This window comes from Taudactylus pleione, unplaced genomic scaffold, assembly GCF_031769625.1.
Source record: "Taudactylus pleione unplaced genomic scaffold, aTauple2 ptg000066l, whole genome shotgun sequence".
NCBI lineage: Eukaryota > Metazoa > Chordata > Amphibia > Anura > Myobatrachidae > Taudactylus > Taudactylus pleione.
The window spans coordinates 19,103,342-19,122,671 of record NW_028284468.1 but is presented as its reverse complement, the minus strand read 5'-3'; the positions used below and the strand labels follow the sequence as shown (position 1 = coordinate 19,122,671).

Sequence of the window (19,330 nt, the reverse complement as noted above, 5' to 3'; positions counted from 1 at the left end):
AACCAAAGTAGAACAAATCTCCTGTGGCTCCACCATCATATAATGAGAACATGAGCCCTCTACTTAAAGATAAAAAAATAGTTTTTTTTTAATTACCGCCAAATCGACATGTCCAGTGAAATCCGGTACACTTCCTTCAGACATCATTGTAATCACATTTGAATATACAAGTTGTCGATGTTTCGTCACATCACTGTGGTTACTTGTACAAAGTCCCTGGACTGGTGTGATTGACTGCTGCATGCAGAGTTCAGCTGTCTATCCCAGTAAACGGCACTCCTTAACCTGATCTTGCGACAATATATATAGTAAATTTAAGATTACCCATGTTGCATGATGTCCAAATACTGTAGCTATTAAGTGTCCATATAGAAGTAATAATGCACTCACCCACTTATAAATCTCATGGAGAGCGTGCGTCTTTCCCAGTTTAAAATTAGTCAGGGAGCATTCTATAAGGCTGGTGGCAACCTCCTTCTCACACAAACCTCAGGTATAAGCGGATAATTTATGCAAAGCAGCAGGGTGGTCCACTCGCTACTGTGATCAGACATTAGCTTCTGGATGTGGTATCGTCTTCTGATTCTCAGTAAGGAATCCTTCAAACAGTTGTTCAATCAAAACTCTTTTGTTGCAGTTTATTTGTACTGGAACTGTTGATCATATTTAACCAACTCTTTGCTCTCATACATTGCTATGGTATGTCACATGTTATGGCACCCATGGAGATGAAAATAAATAGTACAGTAAATTTAATTTTACTTTTATTTCCTTGAAATAGTTCATGGCGGTTGGATATTCCCAAACCTGTTGTCAGTGTATGTTTTTAGCACAACTTGGGAAGAACCTCAAAAACGTCAACCGGAAGGATGAGTCGCATTATGGGGTCTATTTACTAAGCAGTGTTAGGAGACAGAGTGAAAAGTGATAAGGTGCCAGCCAATCAGCTCCCAACTGTCATTTTTCAAACACAGCCTGCGAAATGACATTTGGGAGCGGATTGGCTGGCACCTTATCACTTTCTTATCACTTTTCACTCTGTCTCCTAACACTGCTTAGTAAATAGTATATGTCTTCTGTAGGTGTTATTTACTTCCTTTCTCTACTAAGGAGTTAACCTCTATGTTATGACAGCTATTTAAAGGAAATACAATGAATGGTAATAATTCTTACAGTAGAACACATTTTTAGTTCTAATGCTGCAACCCTTTTGAAAAAAAAAATTTCGTCGCCCTCCTTTTATAAACACCTGAAGTCACTTGTCCGTTAATTTGTGGAGAAATCATTAACTTGTAGCCGGGGAGATGTATAATCAACAGGGAATAACGCTTACAGTACACTGCAGAAATAATTAACCCAGGGATGGGGGGGTTGGAGGGTCTCCCTTTCTTTTAACTTAAAAAAAAATAAGGTGCTTGCTCATTTGAAAGAGTCCCCTCCTCTGTAATTATGTTATGATCAACAGATATCACTGCAGAAAAATGATAGAGCAAGGCGAAAGGGGGAAGAGCTAAAAATGCCTGATCTCCCCCTGCCTTGCACTTAGAAACTCTGGTGCCCTTTTAGTGGTTATTGTCTGGTGATCATTGTACAACACAGAAATCGATGAGGTTCTGAGATGGGGGTTTCTAATGTAGACCATCCCTGCATCAATAAACACAGAGGTTTCATATGGAATGCCTTGTTTGTTGTTCTACCATTTTAGCACTGGCAGGTAAATTCGCTTTTAACACAACCCTAATGTGTTTGTCTGCCTATACAGTATATATTGAAAGCTCTACTGGAGCATACAGAGCATGTTTTTTCTTTCTACTGAGATATATATATATATATATATATTATATATATATATATATAATTATTTTTTTTTTATATATTATATTCTATTATTTAATTTCATCATTGTAGGAAGATCCCGGATTCAAAAGAAACGAGCTTTGTCCATATATGCAGATAAAGTGTCTGTGTCTGAAAATCACTGTGGTATGGACAGTTTGCATTTGGAGTCAAATATCTCCACATTGTCTGGTGATGAAGATGATGATATTTCCGTTGTTGAAGAGATTCTGGTATGTGAAAGTTAATTATTTTGCTGTGGGAACCTAGGCTGGCACTCTGACATACAGAGATGCCCTCATACACTTGGGTGGGAATTTAATTAGACAGCTACTTGAACGCACTGCCCAATTCAATTGGCTGCGGGAACCCCACACACTAATCCCCAGAGGGTGGATTTTTCCTTGCAGTCTCATTAACTGCAAGGAGAAATCCACGTTAAAATGCAGACTGCATTGTAATGTGCGGGGAAACCCTTAGATTCCAGCACTATGCACCTAGTCTATGGGTTTGTGCTTGTTAACCCGTGGGGAAAACCACCGCACCTAATTGAATTCTCCCTTAGCCTCAATGCACCACGAGACATCTGGCACGAGTGAAATACCAGGCTCAAGCAAACTGCTTGAGCCGGGCGTCTTTTTTTTTTTTTTTTTTTTATTTGTCTTTTTTTTCCCCCGAAAATTTCTAAGTCCCAAATCGTATGTGGCACATTACTAGACTGCACATATTAATTTGATATGTGTATCTGGATTGCCGAGAAGGGCTGTTTGGCTAAACTGCAGCAATAGTATATGTGGTCACTTCTCTAATGAACAGCATGGTTTTAAGCCTTGGACAATACAAGCATCACTGAGAGATCCACAGTCAGTATCATAGGACAGGGCACATTGAAGAAAAAAATGACCTCCTCAATTCTAGCTTATGAATACAGAGTATGCGAAAAGCTCCCCGCTCCCCTTCCCCATGTCTTCAAGTCTCATAGCGTCTTATTCAGAGGTTTAATGGAGGTGCCGTAGCAGCTGCAACTTTTTCTTCTTCCTCCACTAGGGGGCACAGGGATAACTCTGGGCCCAGTCTCTCCTTTCCAGGCTATACCCAAATGGTTAATTGTTTACCCACAAGCCCACTCTCCTCTCCTCTCTACTCCGCCCACAGCCACTAGTTTGGTGCCATAGGCAGTAGCTGGGCACCTTGTCAGGGGGGATGAATTAAATACCCCCCATATTTTAATTACATTTCTTTGTTTTTATTTTTCTGAGCAAGCGTTGCAGAGCGTCCTACAGGACGCCGTCACGGGGGCCGCAGCACTGGCGACTGGGTCAGTGACTTCGGCTGCGGAAGCCACTGGAGCCGAATGCCACAGCCAGACGCTGGGGAGAGCCGGAAGCTCGCTCTCATAAGGTAAGAGCGGCTCCCTGCTAGCAGGGAGCAGCACACCACACGGCAGTCACCGCTGTGCAGGAGACCACCGCCGGCCGGTGCCGGTTGTGAGGGCACCGGTCATCTCCGCGCTGCTCACTAGACCACTAGGGTTGTTACAGAATAGGACACCACTTAATAGCGGTGCTGGTCTATACCCTGGCGTCCATATCAGACGGGCAAGCAGGGCTCCTCCTGTAAGCCCCTTATAGTCAGTCCAGGGGTCAGCTCCAAGTACTTTCAGCAGATGCTAGATAAGGATAGGGCTCCCATACGTAGGCCTACTGCATGCGAGAGCCTTACTCCTTTATCTGGGTTATGTCCTAGTAGATGTGGCGATTCTTTTCAGAGCAGTACAGTCCCTTCTCCTAGTGGAAGACTCAGAGCAAGCCTCCCAGATCCAGAGCAGTAGAAGACAGTTATAGAATTCCGTCTTCCGCTCAGCTGCTAGATCTCCTAGCGGAGTCACAGACTCACCCTGGTAGCCATAAATCCAATCGCATTGCAACCTTTTATCCTCTCCCAGCAGTGGATAGGGCTAAGTGGGAATCTCCTCCCCCTGTAGGTGCCCATATTACTCTTCTGATAGTATCCCCCCTTCCTATTCCTAATTCAGCATCTTTTAAAGATCCTATGGATAGGAAGCCAACAAATTTATTAAAAACCATTTATGTGATGCAGGAGCTCTAGCTCGTCCTGCCCTTGCATCAGCTTGGGTGGCTAAGCGGCTGGCCGCTGTGCAGACGCTATGGAGGAAGGTCTTTCCTCTGGCGCATCTCTATGGTTCCAAAATTAGAGAAGCGGCTTCTTAACTCTCCGAATCAACTATAGATTCAGGCCTGGAATGCAGACACAGATGAAGGCCCTTCCTTATTTGGGGGGTGTTCTGTTTGATCCAGAATTGGACAAGATAGTGGCAACGTTGGCAGCATCTAGATCTGCTTTCTAGCCACCTGATATCACCCCGAGACCAAAAGCTTTAGTGTCTTGTTCCTTTTATCCACAGGGCAGAGCTAAAGGTCAGCCATTTCCCAGAATCAAGAGTTCAGCCTCTAAGCTAAGAGCTCCAAGTCCAGAGGTAAGCAACACTGGTCCATGAGACGTCCAGCTGCCAAGCCAGCGGACAAACTTGCTGCAGGATGGGTGAGGCCTCCTCCTGGGAGACCTTGGAGTGGGAGGCCGACTTCGTAATTTTTTCGAGTACAAATGTATATAGATGCTTGGGTCAGAGATGTCGTACCTTAGGGCTACACTCCCAATTTTACAGCGTCCACCTTTTGGTTCTTTTCCACCGGCCTTCTTAAACAGCCAGAAAAGACAAAGGCTCTCGAGGCTTCTATTTGCTATCTCATTATCTCAAGGTCATCAATCTCTTCCCCCATCAAAAAGAAGGTTAGGCTTTTACGCCAGTCCATTTCTGCTTCAGAAGCCGGATGGCTCTTTTAGACCCATTCTCCATTTGAAACACCTGAACAAATTTCTCCGCATTACCAAGTCCACATGAAGTCCCTTCAGTCCATCATTATAGAATTGGAACCTGGGGACTTTATGGCATCGTTGGATATCCCAGAGGCCTATTTACAATAGGCTCTGGTTACTATCGCTTTCTCAGGTTTGCAATAGAAACCAGCCATTGTCAGTTTCGGGGGTTACTCTTTGGACTGTCCACGGCCCTTTGTGTGTGCACGAAGGACATGGTGGTAGTGGTAGCATGTACAGCTCCTTGCAAAAGTGTTCACACCCTTTGAATTTTTCATGTTTTGTTGCCTCACAACCTGGAATTAAAATAGATTGTTTGAAGGGGTGCATCATTTCATTCACATAACATGCCTACAACTGAAGTTGTGTGTTTTTTTTTTTTTTTTTTTTTTATATTGTGAATCAATTAACATTTAGGACAACATAACAGAAAATTTCAGTGTGCATAACTATTCACCCCCCTAAAGTCAGTACTTTGTCGAGCCACCTTTTGCGGCAATTACAGCTGCAAGTCGCTTTGGATAAGTCTCTATGAGCTTGCCATATCTTGCCCCTGGGATTTTTGCCCATTCCTCAAGGCAAAACTGCTCCAGCTCCTTCATGTTGGATGGTTTCCGCTTGTGAACTGCAATCTTCAAGTCTGACCACAGATCTTCAATTGGATTGAGATCTGGGCTTTGACTAGGCCATTCCAACACATTTAAATGTTTCCCCTTAAACCACTCGAGTGTTGCTTTAGCAGTATGCTTCGGGTCATTGTCCTGCTGGAAGGTGAACCTCCGTCCCAGTCTCAAATCACAGGCAGACTGAAAAAGGTTTTGCTCAAGAATATCCCTGTATTTAGCACCATCCATCTTTCCCTCGACTCGAATCAGTATCCCAGTACCTGCTGCTGAAAAACATGATGCTGCCACCACTATTTTTCACTGTGGGGATGGTGTTTTTGGGGTGATGGGATGTGTTGGGTTTGTGCTAGACCTAACGTTTTCCTTGGTGGCCGAAAAGTTAAATTTTAGTCTCATCTGACCAGAACACCTTCCTCCATACATTTGGGGAGTCGCCCACATGCCTTTTGGCAAACTCAAATCGTGTCTTCTTATTTTTATCACTAAGTAATGGCTTTTTTCTGGCCATTCTTCCATAAAGCCCAGCTCTGTGGAGTGTACGGCTTATTGTGGTCACATGCACAGATACACCAGTCTCTGCTGTGGAACTCTGCAGCTCCTTCAGGGTTACCTTTTGGTCTCTGTGCTGCCTCTCTGATTAATGCCCTCCTTGCCCGGTCTGTGAGTTTTGGTGGGCGGCCCTCTTTTGGCAGGTTTGTTGTGGTACCATGTTCTTTCCATTTGATGATGATGGATTTGATGGTGCTCCCGGGGGATCATCAAAGATTGGATATTTTTTTACAACCCAACATAGAAATATACTTCTCAACAACTTTGTCCCTGACTTGTTTGGAGAGCTCCGTGGTCTTCATGGTGTGATGCCTCTTGCATAGTGGTGTTGCAGCCTCTGGGGCCTTTCAGTAAAGGTGTGTTTATACTGACAGATCATGTGACACTTAGATTTCACACAGGTGGACTTCATTTCTCTAATTATGTGACTTCTGAAGGTAATTGGTTGCACCAGAACTTTTGAGGGGCTTCATAGCAAAGGGGGTGATTACATATGCACATGCCAATTTTCAGAATTTTATTTGTAAAGATTATTTTTTATATACATTTTTCTCAATTCACTTCACCAAATTAAACTATTTTGTGCAGACCCATCACATAAAATTCAGATTACAACCTGTAATTTATTTATTTTTTTAATGTAACAAAAAAGGTAAAAAGCCAAGGGGGTGAATACTTTTGCAAGGCACTGTATTTGATGCAAGGGCATAAGAATCTTACCTTACCTGGACGACTTGCTTCTCCTGGCTCAGTCTGACAATTCTCATAGATCATTTCCGTCTGACAGTAGAGCTCCTACAGTCCCACGGCTGGGTAATCAATTGAAGGAAATCTACACTATCTCCATCCTAGGAGATGCTCCTCCTGGGAGCCTTTTTGGAATCCAGAGCTCAAAGAGTCTAACTCACTCCGGACAAGATTTTGATCATTCAAGCCAAAATATGCACCTTTCTCATGTCGTTTCCATACTCGTGCACATTCTGGGGTCATTGGTCTCAAGGTTTGACATAGTGGAGTACGATCACTCCCGAAGGGTGTCTAATCTGAGCACCCTTTCGTGTCGCTCACTATTTCTTGTGTTCCCTTTGGACAGGGCGGTATTGAGGACTCGCTTGGGCTACATTTCCAAGGTGGTATCCCGCTTCCATATTAATCAAGACATGGTAGTTCCTGCATTTTGGACTATGGGTCAGTCTCCGCCGGAGGCTCTCCGGCTTTCTGTCAGGAGGACCGGAGAGATCCTCAAGTCAGACTCTCTGTTGTCTTGTATAAGGTTCATATGAGTGGCTGGCTGGCTATTAAGGAGATCTTGGCCAGATTGCTTCGCTTTATCATTCGCCAGGCTTACTGCTTGGTGAACCTACCTGCCCCTGCCGTGGTAACGGTCCATTCCATCCGATCAGTGGGGACTTCGTGGGCAGCATGCTGTGGGGCTTCTGCGGAACAGCTTTGTACGGCTGCCACATGGTCATCTGCTCACACCATCAGGTTTTATGCATTGATACTTTTGCATCCTCGGACGCCGCCTTCGGGCATTCTATGCTCAATGCAGCTCAGGAGCATTCCCGCACACAGGGAACAGCTTTAGGACATACCAGAGTTATCCCTGTGCTCCCTAGTGGAGGTTGAAGAAAAGGAGACTTATGTCTTACCTGTTAAGTCTCTCTCTTCGACTTCACAGGGGGCACAGGGCACCCACCCTGACGCACCTGGGGGGTGTTTACTTGGTGACCGGTACGGCTGTACTTTGCATGGCATGGATGGTTCTGTATGTATGCCGGCTTTCTTCTTCTCCTCTGCCTCGCTCCTGCCATGGGCTTGCAAACTAAACTGAGGTTTCAGTGGCTTGGGGCGGGGTATAGAGGAGAGGAGAGTGGGCTTGTAGGTAAATATTAACAGTTTGGTGCACGTCTCACCTCTCCAGGCTGTACCCAGAGTTATCCTTGTGCCCCCTATAGAGTCGAAGAGAGAGACTTAACAGGTAAGACATAAGTCTCCTTTTTGGCACTGCTACTGCAAATTTATGATAATGCCGCAGCCGATGGGCATTTTGCTGAGACTCCCACTGACTGTGGCTCTGATCATCTGTGGTGCTTTGAAAGTCATGCTATTGAGCAAATATCGGCCCATGTTCTAAATCCGTTTACCTCTGAATTGGGCTATAGTGTGGAAACAGGTTTTACCCAGTCAGTAATACATATTTTCCCTTAGGGGGAAAAGATTTATTAAAAGTAATATATACCCCTTTCTACTTCAGGGTCCATAGGGTATCCACAGGATACCTTGGGGTATAGGTGTGACGTCAGTCGCCGGGCACCATAGAGTTAAGCTTTTCAGCCTCCCAGGATGCACTAGGGTCCCCCTCCTATACCCCGCCCCCGAGCCAAGGCACCTCAGTTTAGTTTGGTGCCCGGCCGGAGTCGGGTGCACCTGTCGGAGTGGGGGCTAGAAGAGCCCCTGAAGCTTTCTCCTATGCAGCTGTAGCTGCATATCTGGATGTACAGCATGGACAGTCAGTCCTGACGTCCATGCTGTCTTCCCTACACCCCCGCCGGTACCAGAACGCCGGTACCGATCCTGGGATGCTGGTGAGCATCTGGGGTCACAGCTAGCGGTGACCCCAGATGTTCCGGACCATGGCCGGATTCAAGGGGGACAGCAAGGTAAGCAGCGGGGTCCCGCGGTGGGTCCCCGCTGTTACATGGTCCAGAGTCCCCAGGCAGGGGGCTCCCTGGGGACTGGCTGCAGCGTGGAGCCAGGTAAGAACTGCGCTTCCACTACCCCCCTGGGACAGTGGACCGCAGCAGAGCGGTAGCGCTGCGGTGTCCCGGGGGTTAAATGCATGCCAGGGGAGCGCGCCTTCCCTGTCTCACAGCCGGCGCCTCCCCCGCTGCACACAGCCCTCTCTGCACGCTGCCGACTGGTCCTGTGGCAGCGCTCCTCCCCCAGGCCAGCCTCCTCTCTGCTCCTCGGCGGCCATCTTCTTCTGGACGCATGGTGAACGCTGCTGGAAGCGCTGGACGGAAGCATTGTGGTCTTGGTCCCCCCGCATACCTCTCCTCCGCTGTGGTCAGGTCTGTGTATGCAGCGCTGTGTCCTACCAGGCCCTGTGTCTGCGTAGTTGAGTGATCAGCGCTGTTAGTGCAGGAATTGATTTTCTTTGCAGTGTATGTGACTGTGCTAGCGCTGCTGCCTGTAACTTTTCTTCTAAACTGTCAGCTTTATTCTGTCCCTGTTCTTTCTGCTAAGCCCTTGCGGTGCAGTGTTGCAGGGTGGTCTCTCGCCTATTTACTATATAATTGGTGAGAGGGGTCACATACTTGGTGCCATAATGTCTGAAAGGGATTTTCCTCTCCGGCTACAGTGTACTACATGTAAAGTACCGTTAGCGGAGGGGGAGGGTAGCGCGGAGGGCCTTTGCCGGCAGTGTTTGTCCATGGCGCGGCCGCTTACGGTTACAGCACCGGTACAGGAGCCGCCCTGGGCTTGTTTCGCTCAGGCGCTTACAGCCTTAGTGGGCCAGTTAGCTTCGCAGCCCGCGTTTACACCGATGGGTTTGTCCCAGCAGTCAGTGGTGTCGTCACCCATGCAGGGTTTCCCACGACAATTGGTGGTACTCCACAGTCTCCCTATTTCCCCGCTCCCGGTTTCTCAGGAGCCAGCGTGGGTTAACTCCCTGACGAGTTCTGTACAGCACTTGTCGGATGTGTTGCAAGGGGAGTCTGTGATGTGGCCGCATAAACGGCCGGTGGCGTCTCTGTCGGCTCTTTATGAGGATGACGAGGGGACGTCTGATGATGGGGAGATTCTGGATCCTTACGATCAGGAACCTCTCCACAGTAAGGACGCTGATGCTAAGTCCAAGGTATATATTCCTGGACTTATTCGGGCGGTCCGCACAGCCTTGGTGATTGAGGACGAAGTTCCCCCAGCGGCTAAATCTAAGTATGCCTTTTTCAAAGATGTGAAGGGCGATGCCACAGTCTTTCCTCTTTCGGGTCATTTAGTGGACCATTTAGAGGAGGCGTGGAAACAGCCTGGCAAAAGATACCAGCCGCAGAGACGCCTGGCGGTGGCTTATCCGTTCGCGGATAATTATTTTGCAAAGTGGGAATCCCCTCCACAGGTGGATTCTCACGTGACCCGTCTTGTCCGTAGTGCCACATTGCCGATGCCATCCATGTCCTCCCTTAAGGATGCTACAGACCGCAAGGTGGAGATCTGCCTGAAGTCCGCTTATTCCCTTGCGGGGGGGGCAGCACGGCCGGCTATGGCCATTTGCTGGGTTGCCAGAGCGATGGAGCGCTGCGCGGATTCATTAGAGGCTTCTTTTGATTCCGACTGTCCGGCCAACAGGCGGAGTTGATTGGTAATCTCCGTGATTCGGCCACTTATATCAATGAGGCGGCCCTAGACATTAGTACTCTGGTGTCTAGAATTTCTTCAGCAGCGGTGGCTGCTCATCGCACCTTGTGGCTGCGATCCTGGAAGGCGGATGCAGATTCCAAAAAGGGTCTGGAGACGTTGCCGTTTACCGGAGAAGTTCTCTTCGGTCCGGATCTGGATAAGATTGTGGCCACGCTGGCGGCAGCCAAATCGGCTTGTCTACCGTCGGCCGCTGCTCCTTCTGGTTCTGGACCATCGTCCTTTCGGTCATCTAGGGCCCAGGGCAGGCCCAAACCACAGTCGTTTCCTCGACAGGCTGGCCCTAAGAAATCGGCCAAGCCCCGGAAGCAGGCATGGAGTACCAGACGTCCGGCCCCCAAGCCAGATGACAAGCCTGCGGCCTGACGGTCCGGGCCTCCCTTTGGGGGATCCCAGGGTGGGAGGCTGCCTGCTGCAGTTCGCCCAGTGTTGGTCGGCCATTACGACAGACACTTGGGTTCTCGAGGTGGTCTCCCACGGGTACGCCCTCTCCTTCCGGCACAGACCCCCGGCGCGATTCTTCACCACGGGTCTACCATCAGACCGGAACAAGGCTACGGAGCTGCGGAAGGTATTGCACACTATGCTCCAGGCTGGAGTTATAGTGCCTGTTCCATTCTCCCAGAGGGGCCAGGGTTTCTATTCAAATCTTTTTTTGGTACAGAAACTCAATGGGTCGTATCGTCCGATTCTCAACCTCAAAGCACTCAACAAGTCTTTGCGGGTTCCGAAGTTTCGGATGGAGACCCTACGGTCCATCATTCTGGCGCTGGAACCTGGGGACTACATGGTGTCATTGGACATACAGGACGCTTACCTGCATGTCCCTATTCTTTTGCGCCATCAACAGTTCCTCAGGTTTGCAATCCGCAGCGACCACTTCCAGTTTCGGGCGTTACCTTTTGGCCTGGCGACAGCACCACGTGTTTTCACCAAGGTGATGGCGGTCATGGCGGCTTCTCTGCGGCTGCAGGGAGTCCGCATGTTGCCGTACTTGGACGACCTGTTATTGGTGGCAGGATCTCCAGAGCTCCTGTTACGCCACTTGGACCTGACCATTGCACTGCTGCAACGGCACGGCTGGCTAATCAACTGGCAGAAGTCCACTCTAATCCCGTCTCGGAGGATTCTGCATCTGGGAGCCTTATTGGACTCGGGACAGCAGAGGATCTTTGTGACAGAGGACAAGATCTCTGCTTTACAGTCAAGGGTGTGCAGTTGTCTGCACAGCCGCCGGGTGTCCCTACACTCGGCGATGAGGTTACTGGGCTCCATGGTGTCGGTGTTCGACATGGTGGAATTCGCCCAGTTTCACTCCAGACCTCTGCAGCACCTGATCCTGTCCAAGTGGAAAGGGCTGCCTCAGTCTCTGAAGTCCCAGACGATTGTGATCACCCCGGAGGTTCGCCTGTCCCTTGCTTGGTGGTTACAGACAACTCACCTCAACAAGGGACGTCCGTTCTGGGTTCCAAATTGGGTCCTGTTGACAACGGACGCCAGTCTTCGGGGCTGGGGAGCAGTTTCGGGTCCACACTTGTTCCAGGGCAGGTGGACGCCGACAGAAGCGAAGCTTCCAATAAATATCTTGGAACTCCATGCGTTCTTCAATGCTCTCCAGCAGGCACATCTGTTTCTCCAGGGTCACACGGTGCAGGTCCAGTCGGACAACGCTACCACCGTGGCCTACATAAACAGGCAAGGAGGAAGTCGCAGTCTGACGGCTCTCGTAGAGGTCTCTCGGAACCTGGTGTGGGCGGAGCACAATCTTCCGGCCATATCAGCGGTCTTCATCCCGGGAGTGCTAAATTGGGAGGCGGACTTTCTAAGTCGCCAGGACGTTCATCCGGGGGAATGGTCCCTGCACCCGGACGTTTTTCAACTGCTGGTGGACAGGTGGGATCTTCCAGAGATCGACCTCATGGCGTCCCGGCACAACAACAAGTTGCTGGTGTACGGGTCTCGCATAAGAGACGAAGGGGCGTCTCTGGTGGATGCTCTGTCCGTCCGGTGGACGTTCCGGTTCGCAAACCTGTTCCCTCCGGTCTCCCTTCTTCCACGGGTAATCCGGAAATTCAAACAGGAAGGAGGGACGCTCCTATTGATAGCTCCCGCGTGGCCCAGACGGCACTGGTTCTCAGACCTTCAGGGTCTGTCCGTGGACAGTCCTCTGCGGCTGCTGCTACGACCGGACCTTCTGTCTCAGGGTCCTTGTCTTCACCCGAACCTGACTCGGCTGTCTTTGACGGCGTGGCTGTTGAGACGGCCATGCTGAGTTCCCGGGGGTTTTCCAGTTCTGTGGTGCGTACCATGTTGCGAGCTCGGAAACCGTCTTCCGCGAGGATATACCATCGCGTGTGGCATACGTTCTTCCAGTGGTGTCGACCGAGAGGTTATGCACCGCTGGAGTTTCGTCTGTCTCGGATTCTCGCCTTCCTGCAAGCGGGACTAGATCATGGGCTTCGCCTTGCTTCTTTGAAGGTACAGGTTTCGGCCCTATCTGTCTGGTTTCACCGTAGGATTGCTACAATCCCGGATGTGCACACCTTTATGCAAGGTGTTCTCCGCATTCAGCCGCCCTTTGTTCCACCTGTGGCGCCTTGGGATTTGGCTGTGGTCCTGAGGGCTCTCCAAGGACCACCGTTTGAACCACTGGGCTCAGTGGATCTTAAATGGCTAACAGCTAAGACTGTTTTCCTTCTGGCTATTGCTTCGGCCAGACGTGTTTCTGATTTAGGGGCTCTTTCTTGTAAACCCCCTTTCTTGGTTTTTCATGGGAACAGGGCATTGCTCCGCACTCTGCCCTAGTTTCTTCCCAAAGTTGTTTCCTAGTTTCATGTTAACGAGGAAATCGTTGTTCCGGCCTTTAACTCACCGGGTCTTTCAGTGAGTGAGGCCACTTCGGATGTTGTGCGGGCCTTAAGGACTTATGTTGACCGCACTTCTTCATTTAGGAAGTCGGACGCTTTGTTTGTCCTCTATGGCTTCCGTAAAAAGGGTTGGCCTGCTTCAAAGCAAACTTTGGCAGCCTGGATCCGTATGGCTATTTCTGAAGCTTATCTTCATGAAGGCCTGCCGGTTCCTCCTTCTGTGAAGGCTCATTCCACTAGGTCTGTGGGTCCTTCGTGGGCAGCTCGACGTGGTGCCTCTGCAGTCCAGATCTGCAAGGCTGCTACGTGGTCTTCTGTCCATACCTTCGTGAGGTATTACAGGTTTGACACCTTCGTCTCTCAGGATGCTTCCTTCGGGCGGCGGATTCTCCTTTCTGCACAGGAGCGTCCCCACCCTTAAAGGATACTGCTTTGGGACTTTCCCAAGGTATCCTGTGGATACCCTATGGACCCTGAAGTAGAAAATATGAGATATGGTAAGAACTTACCCTTGTTATCTCTATTTCTACGAAGTCCATAGGGTTCCACAGGGCTCCCGCCCTGTCGCACCTGTGCTGCAGATGGGCTTTGCTCTGGTCACCGGTTTTCCGTCTCCCTCTGGTGAGAATGTGATTCTTGTATGTGTCCAGATCTTTTTTCTCTCTCTTCCTTCTCCTCCTCCGGCCTATGGCTTGATAACGAACTGAGTTGCCTTGGCTCGGGGGCGGGGTATAGGAGGGGGACCTTAGTGCATCCTGGGATGCTGAAAAGCTTAACTCTATGGTGCCCGCCGACTGACGTCACACCTATACCCCAAGGTATCCTGTGGAACCCTATGGACTTCGTAGAAATAGAGATAACAAGGGTAAGTTCTTACCATATCTCATATTTTTGCCCGGCCTAAAAACGTTAACCAGTGTTAGCTGTGAAATAGTAAATTCTAATGAAGGGCCTGTTTTTGTAAATTTTTAGGTATTTAAAGTTTTTGTCAATTGTGAATTAAGTTTTTTTTTTTCTTCTACATTGTGCGCATTCTTTTTTTTCTCCTTCATACACTGGGGTATAGACGGTGGTGTGCGGTGCCTGGCACTTTAAATCCAAGTTTTTATGACAATTGGCTCCTCCCACTCTATACCCCCCTGACTTTAGTTTAGGTGCACATTGGAGCTGGCCATTTTTAAACGATTTAATATTTTTTACTACCATACGGGGAGACTGCTACCACAGCCTGTCTACATCGAGGAAGCCTCTAGATTGACCCACCACGGCCGGCGCTGGCCAGCGTCCGGGTTCCTAAGGACACTGTGGGACCACGCAATGGAGGGGATTAGCGTTGGTAAGTAGGACTCCAATCTAAGAGGCTGGGGGACAGCAGTTCTTCAGACTAAGTTGCAGGGAATTTGTTCCCAACAATAGGCTCTGTCAATGTCCTGGAACTCAAAGCAGTCTTCAACGCATTGACGGCGTCTCATCCAATCCAGCAAAGGCATCCAGTATAAGTCCAGTCGAACAATGCCATGTCGGTAGCTTACATCAGTCATCAAGGAAGAAACGAAAAATGTCCTAGCCATGAAGGAGATGGTCTGCATTCTCAAGTGGGCGGAAAAGCATGTACCATCTCATGGGTCAACGATTGGGAAGTGGACTACCTCAGTTGTCAGGACCTACAATGCATTGAGTGGTCCCTTCACACGGACATCTTCTAGGATCAGGTAGCATGATGGGAGTTGACAGACGTCTATCTCACAGCGTTTATCAACCACAAAATTTCTCTTTATTGCTCTATAGCAAGGGATTTGGGAGCTCTGGCGCACCGTGGACTTTTTACCCAATTTACTTGATCTCACCATTCCTACTTCTGCCCGAGTTTCTGAAACGCATCAAACTGGAGCGTGCAACAGTGATCCTCGTAGTTCCAGATTAGCCACGTCTGTTGTGATAATTGTACCTTCAACGTCTACTACTGGATGATGTGTGGCCTCTTCCTCTTTGTCCAGACTTCCTGCAGTAAGGCCCCTTCTTTCACCAAGTTTTACCTTGGCTTCCTTTTAAAGGCGTGGCTTTTGAAACCTATATACCAGTGGTTCCCAAACTGCGCCATGGCACCCTGGGGTGCCTTGGGACACTTGCTGGGATACCTCAGGTTTGTGATACAGCACCAAATCAAATTATTTATGGTCAATATAATGTAAATATGTAAACAAACAGAAGAGCAAACCTGTCCACCACCACATAACTGAACCTGATGACCGCTAAGCACAATATACTTAACTTTACTATTTTACTCGAATTAATTTCTGAATTTCTCAATAACAAGCTTAAACTTAGGGGTGCCGTGAAAACAATGCTGATACTCTAGGGCGCCGTGATTCAAAAAAGTTTGGGAACCACTGTTCTATACTAAAGACGAAGGGTATTCCGAAGGCAGTCATTCCAACTATGCTTAAGACTCGAAAGCTGGTATCCGTCGCACATTACCACCGCATTTTGCAGGCTTATGTGGCTTAGTGTGAGCAAAATGAGTTTCCTTCTTCCTCTTTTTGTCTCGCGCGTTTGGATGCTTGCCTGGGCTTTGGGCTTCTTGAACGTGCAGGTTTCTACCATGTCTTGTCTTTTTCCAGCGCCGATTGGCATTGATCCCGGAACTGTATATTTAAATTCAGGTGGTCCTCCATATTCAGCCTCCTTTTCTTCCTCCCATAGCTCTTGTTTTAAATTTCTGGTAATCTGATCTACTTGAACCTTTTGATTCGGTGGACTTGAAATACCGTTCTTAGAAGTTGCCTTTACTCCTGACAATTGCCTCTGCCAGGAGAGTTTCCGAGCTCTGTGTTGTCACACTCCTTATTTGGTGTTTCATGATGTCCGGACAGAGCTTCTTCCTTTTTTGACAAAGGTTGTTTCCAAATTTCTCATCAAATAGCCTTTAGTGGTTCTGGTTCTTCCCAGTGAAGATTCCTCAGAACTTTCTTTGGATGTTGTCCGGGCCCTGTGATTGTATGTTTCCCGTACCTTGATTTTATGTAAGACTGACAACTTGTTTATAATTTATGCTTTCACAAGTGGGGTTGGACGGCTTCCAAGCAAACAATTTCTAGGTTTATCTGAACGGTTATCCAACAGCCTGCACTTCTAGAGTTTTGGCTCATTCCTCTAGGCTGGTGGGTGCCTCTTGGGCTGAGCAGCACGGGGCCTCTGCTGCTCACCTATATCCCGCTGCCGGGTTGGGTATTCCGACCCTGGAAGCCCGACACATCATAATCCCAATGCCGGCAGGTAAGTATATTAAATCCTCCCCTTACCCTCCCTTGTGGGTGCTTAACCCTAAGACTCTGGTAGGGGGGTCTAACCCTAACCCCCCCCCCCTCCCTGCACCCTAAACCTAACCCTCTCTGGGGAGGTGCCTAACCCTAACCTCCCCCCGGTGGTCCCTAACGCCCCCTTCCCCTAGCTTAAACCTATCCTCCCGAAAGGGTGCCTAACCTTAAGTTCCACCGGAGGGTTCCTAAACCTAACCATCACCCCGTGGCTGACCCGTCGCAGCTACGCTCGGTATGTCGGGCGTCAGGATTTCGGCATGGGGCTAATGATAGGCGTCAGTATTTAGACGTCTATCTTTAGTCCCATGTCGGGCTTTCAGTGTCAGGATTCTGCTGATCGACATTTCAACCACCGGCATCCTGATTACGTCCCCCCGCTGCCACCTGGTCCACCGTGCATACCTTGTTATTATTTTGATACATTCGTGTCCAAGATCACTAGTTTTGGGTGCAGGGTGCTTTGTGCAGCCACATAGTGTTCCATCCCATGGAGACTGCTTTGGGACATCCCAAGTGTAACTCCAGTGGATGAAGGAGAAAACCAGATTTTTATACTTACCAGTAAAATCCATGTCTCCAAATTCATGTGGGACATTCGATGCCCTCCTTACTCTGTTGTTTGGCCAGACTCCACACACCTCTGTCTATACCCCACAGTGATCTCGCTGAGTGAAAAAAATTGTGGGCCCCAGGGAACCCTGGGGAGGGGGGGTGCAGGCAGCAGTTGGAACATACCTGGGGACAGCTGGGGTAGAGGTGGTTAAGTGCAAGCAGCAGTTGGGGTAGAGCTGGAGGTAAAGGCAGGGAGAAGTTGTGGTAGAGCTGGGGCTAGATGGGGAGTTAGGGTTGTCAGAGCTGGGATAGGGAGGGGTAAATGCAGACGGTTGCGACAATGCTGGGGGCAAAGAGGGGGCTAGTAGTGCTGTGGGGCAAGGATAGCAGTTGGTGCCGTACTGCGGGCAAGGAAAAGGTTAGCGGCAAGCAGTACTAAGGATAGGGAGGGTAAGGGTAAATAGCAGCTGGGGGAGTACTGGGGGCAAGAAGGTTAGGGAAAACTAGTGCTGGGTATAGGAAGGGGGCAATGGTAGATAGCTGGAGCAGTATTGCTGGCAAGGAGGAGGTTAGGGACAGGCAGTGGTGGGTGTAGGAAGGGGGCAAGGGTAGATAGCTGGGACACCTATCGGCAATGCCCGCGGACAACATCCCCACAGACACCGCCCGCGCCCAACATCTCCACTGAGGCACAGTAACTGGAGAGTGGCTGCGGCGGGAGAAGAGTGTGAGGGAGAAAAACCGGAGTGTGGCTGAGTGACGAGTGGGCGCAGGAAGAGTGACTGAGTCTGTCTGAGACCCTGAATGAGCGAGGAGCGGGCAGCAGTTGCCAGAACACAAACATCCTGGTATAGTCATGGTTCATCCATACATACGGACAGTGCTGTGCTGAGCGCGGTGCACTGTAGATCCTAATCACAGGGAAGCAGTGGCAGGAAGTCTCTAGCTCTTAGGCTGGAGGGGAATCACAAGTCCCAGCCAACAGGGTAGGCTGGGAGGTGTAATAGCACGGCAGCCGGGACGGCTCACACTGTTACCTCACCAACACAGGGACAGCGCCGGCTACTCCAAAGCAGCAGTGAAGGTGTACTGGCCCGGCAATGCGTGCCAGCATCAGTCTAGCTATCGGGCAGGGAGAGCGGGCCGGAAAGGAGAACTATGAGGGTTGGAGCTTTCACCATCCTGAGGAATTCCCTGCTGCTGAAGGTGGACATAGAGGGAGGAGGAGACTTGCAAGCACGAGGGGGATTCTGGGAGCTGCAGTGAGGAGAATCTGCTGACAGCGATTGGTTGAGAAGACTCCACCGCCAGTGATTGGATGTTGTGGTGCTGCACACAGACAGGACAAACAGCGCGTCCTGCAGGACCCACTCATTTTAAAAACCTTGTCCCCACCTTGCTGTAGCGTGTAAAAACGTGCTATATGACGTATTTTGCGATTACTATTCTAATGTAATTTTTTTTTAAATTGCATAATTATATATAGTACCAGGTTTCACGACAGACATTTTCGGTTATGCCAAAGAGCAATGCCGTCAATACTAATTGATAGCTGGCAGCATTCACATATTGCCAGGAGCATTCAATGTGAAGAGTTTGAATTTATATGAATTTCATTTGAGCTCCAAAGTATTAGACTTGCTTTATTGAAAAGTCAACCACACAAGTTTTTACCTCATGTTTTAAAGATTACATTTCTACTTCAGGGTCCATAGGGATCCACAGGGATACCATGTGGATAATGTGGTTGGAGTGATTCAGGCACCAAACAGTTAAGCTTTCAGCTCCCAGGATGCCTCTGGTCCTCCTCCACATATACTCAGCCCCTGGCCACAGGCATACAATTGTGCGTTTTTGTGCGGCAGGATTCAGACTCACCTTTTGTAACAGGGGACTGATCAGGCAGTCCCAAGCTTCTATTTTAGGTTATATTTTATTTCTTTGTTTTTGAGTTAGCAGTGCTGAGCGTCTGTATTAAGACGCATGCATTGCAACTCAGTGTACCTCTGTCGAGCCGCAACACCAGTAACGTCTTTGGTTTTCTGCGGGTAACGGCAGAGCTTGCTAGCATCGATGCTGGGGCCCGGACTGCAACCGGACGCACAGAGATGTCAGGTAAGGCGATTCCTCGCTTACGGGGAATCGTGCCTGGCATTCCTTGCTTCCGGCGCTGTAGACGCACCGGAAGCCGCTGCAGGGAGGCCCTGAGTGTCCACTCCCTCATTAGACCACTGGGGCCTTATCTTCTGACGCCGAG

The 19,330-nt window shown here is 49.2% G+C and overlaps 1 protein-coding gene across 1 annotated transcript in view; it reads left to right on the top strand.

The window, feature by feature from the left end:
• GTF3C1 (general transcription factor IIIC subunit 1) overlaps positions 1–19,330 on the top strand; it is a 232,364-nt gene that overhangs the window by 50,472 nt on the left and 162,562 nt on the right. Inside the window, 1 exon segment of the mRNA XM_088466729.1 lies at positions 1,909–2,069. Within this exon segment, the coding sequence (XP_088322855.1) occupies positions 1,909–2,069 (161 nt within the window).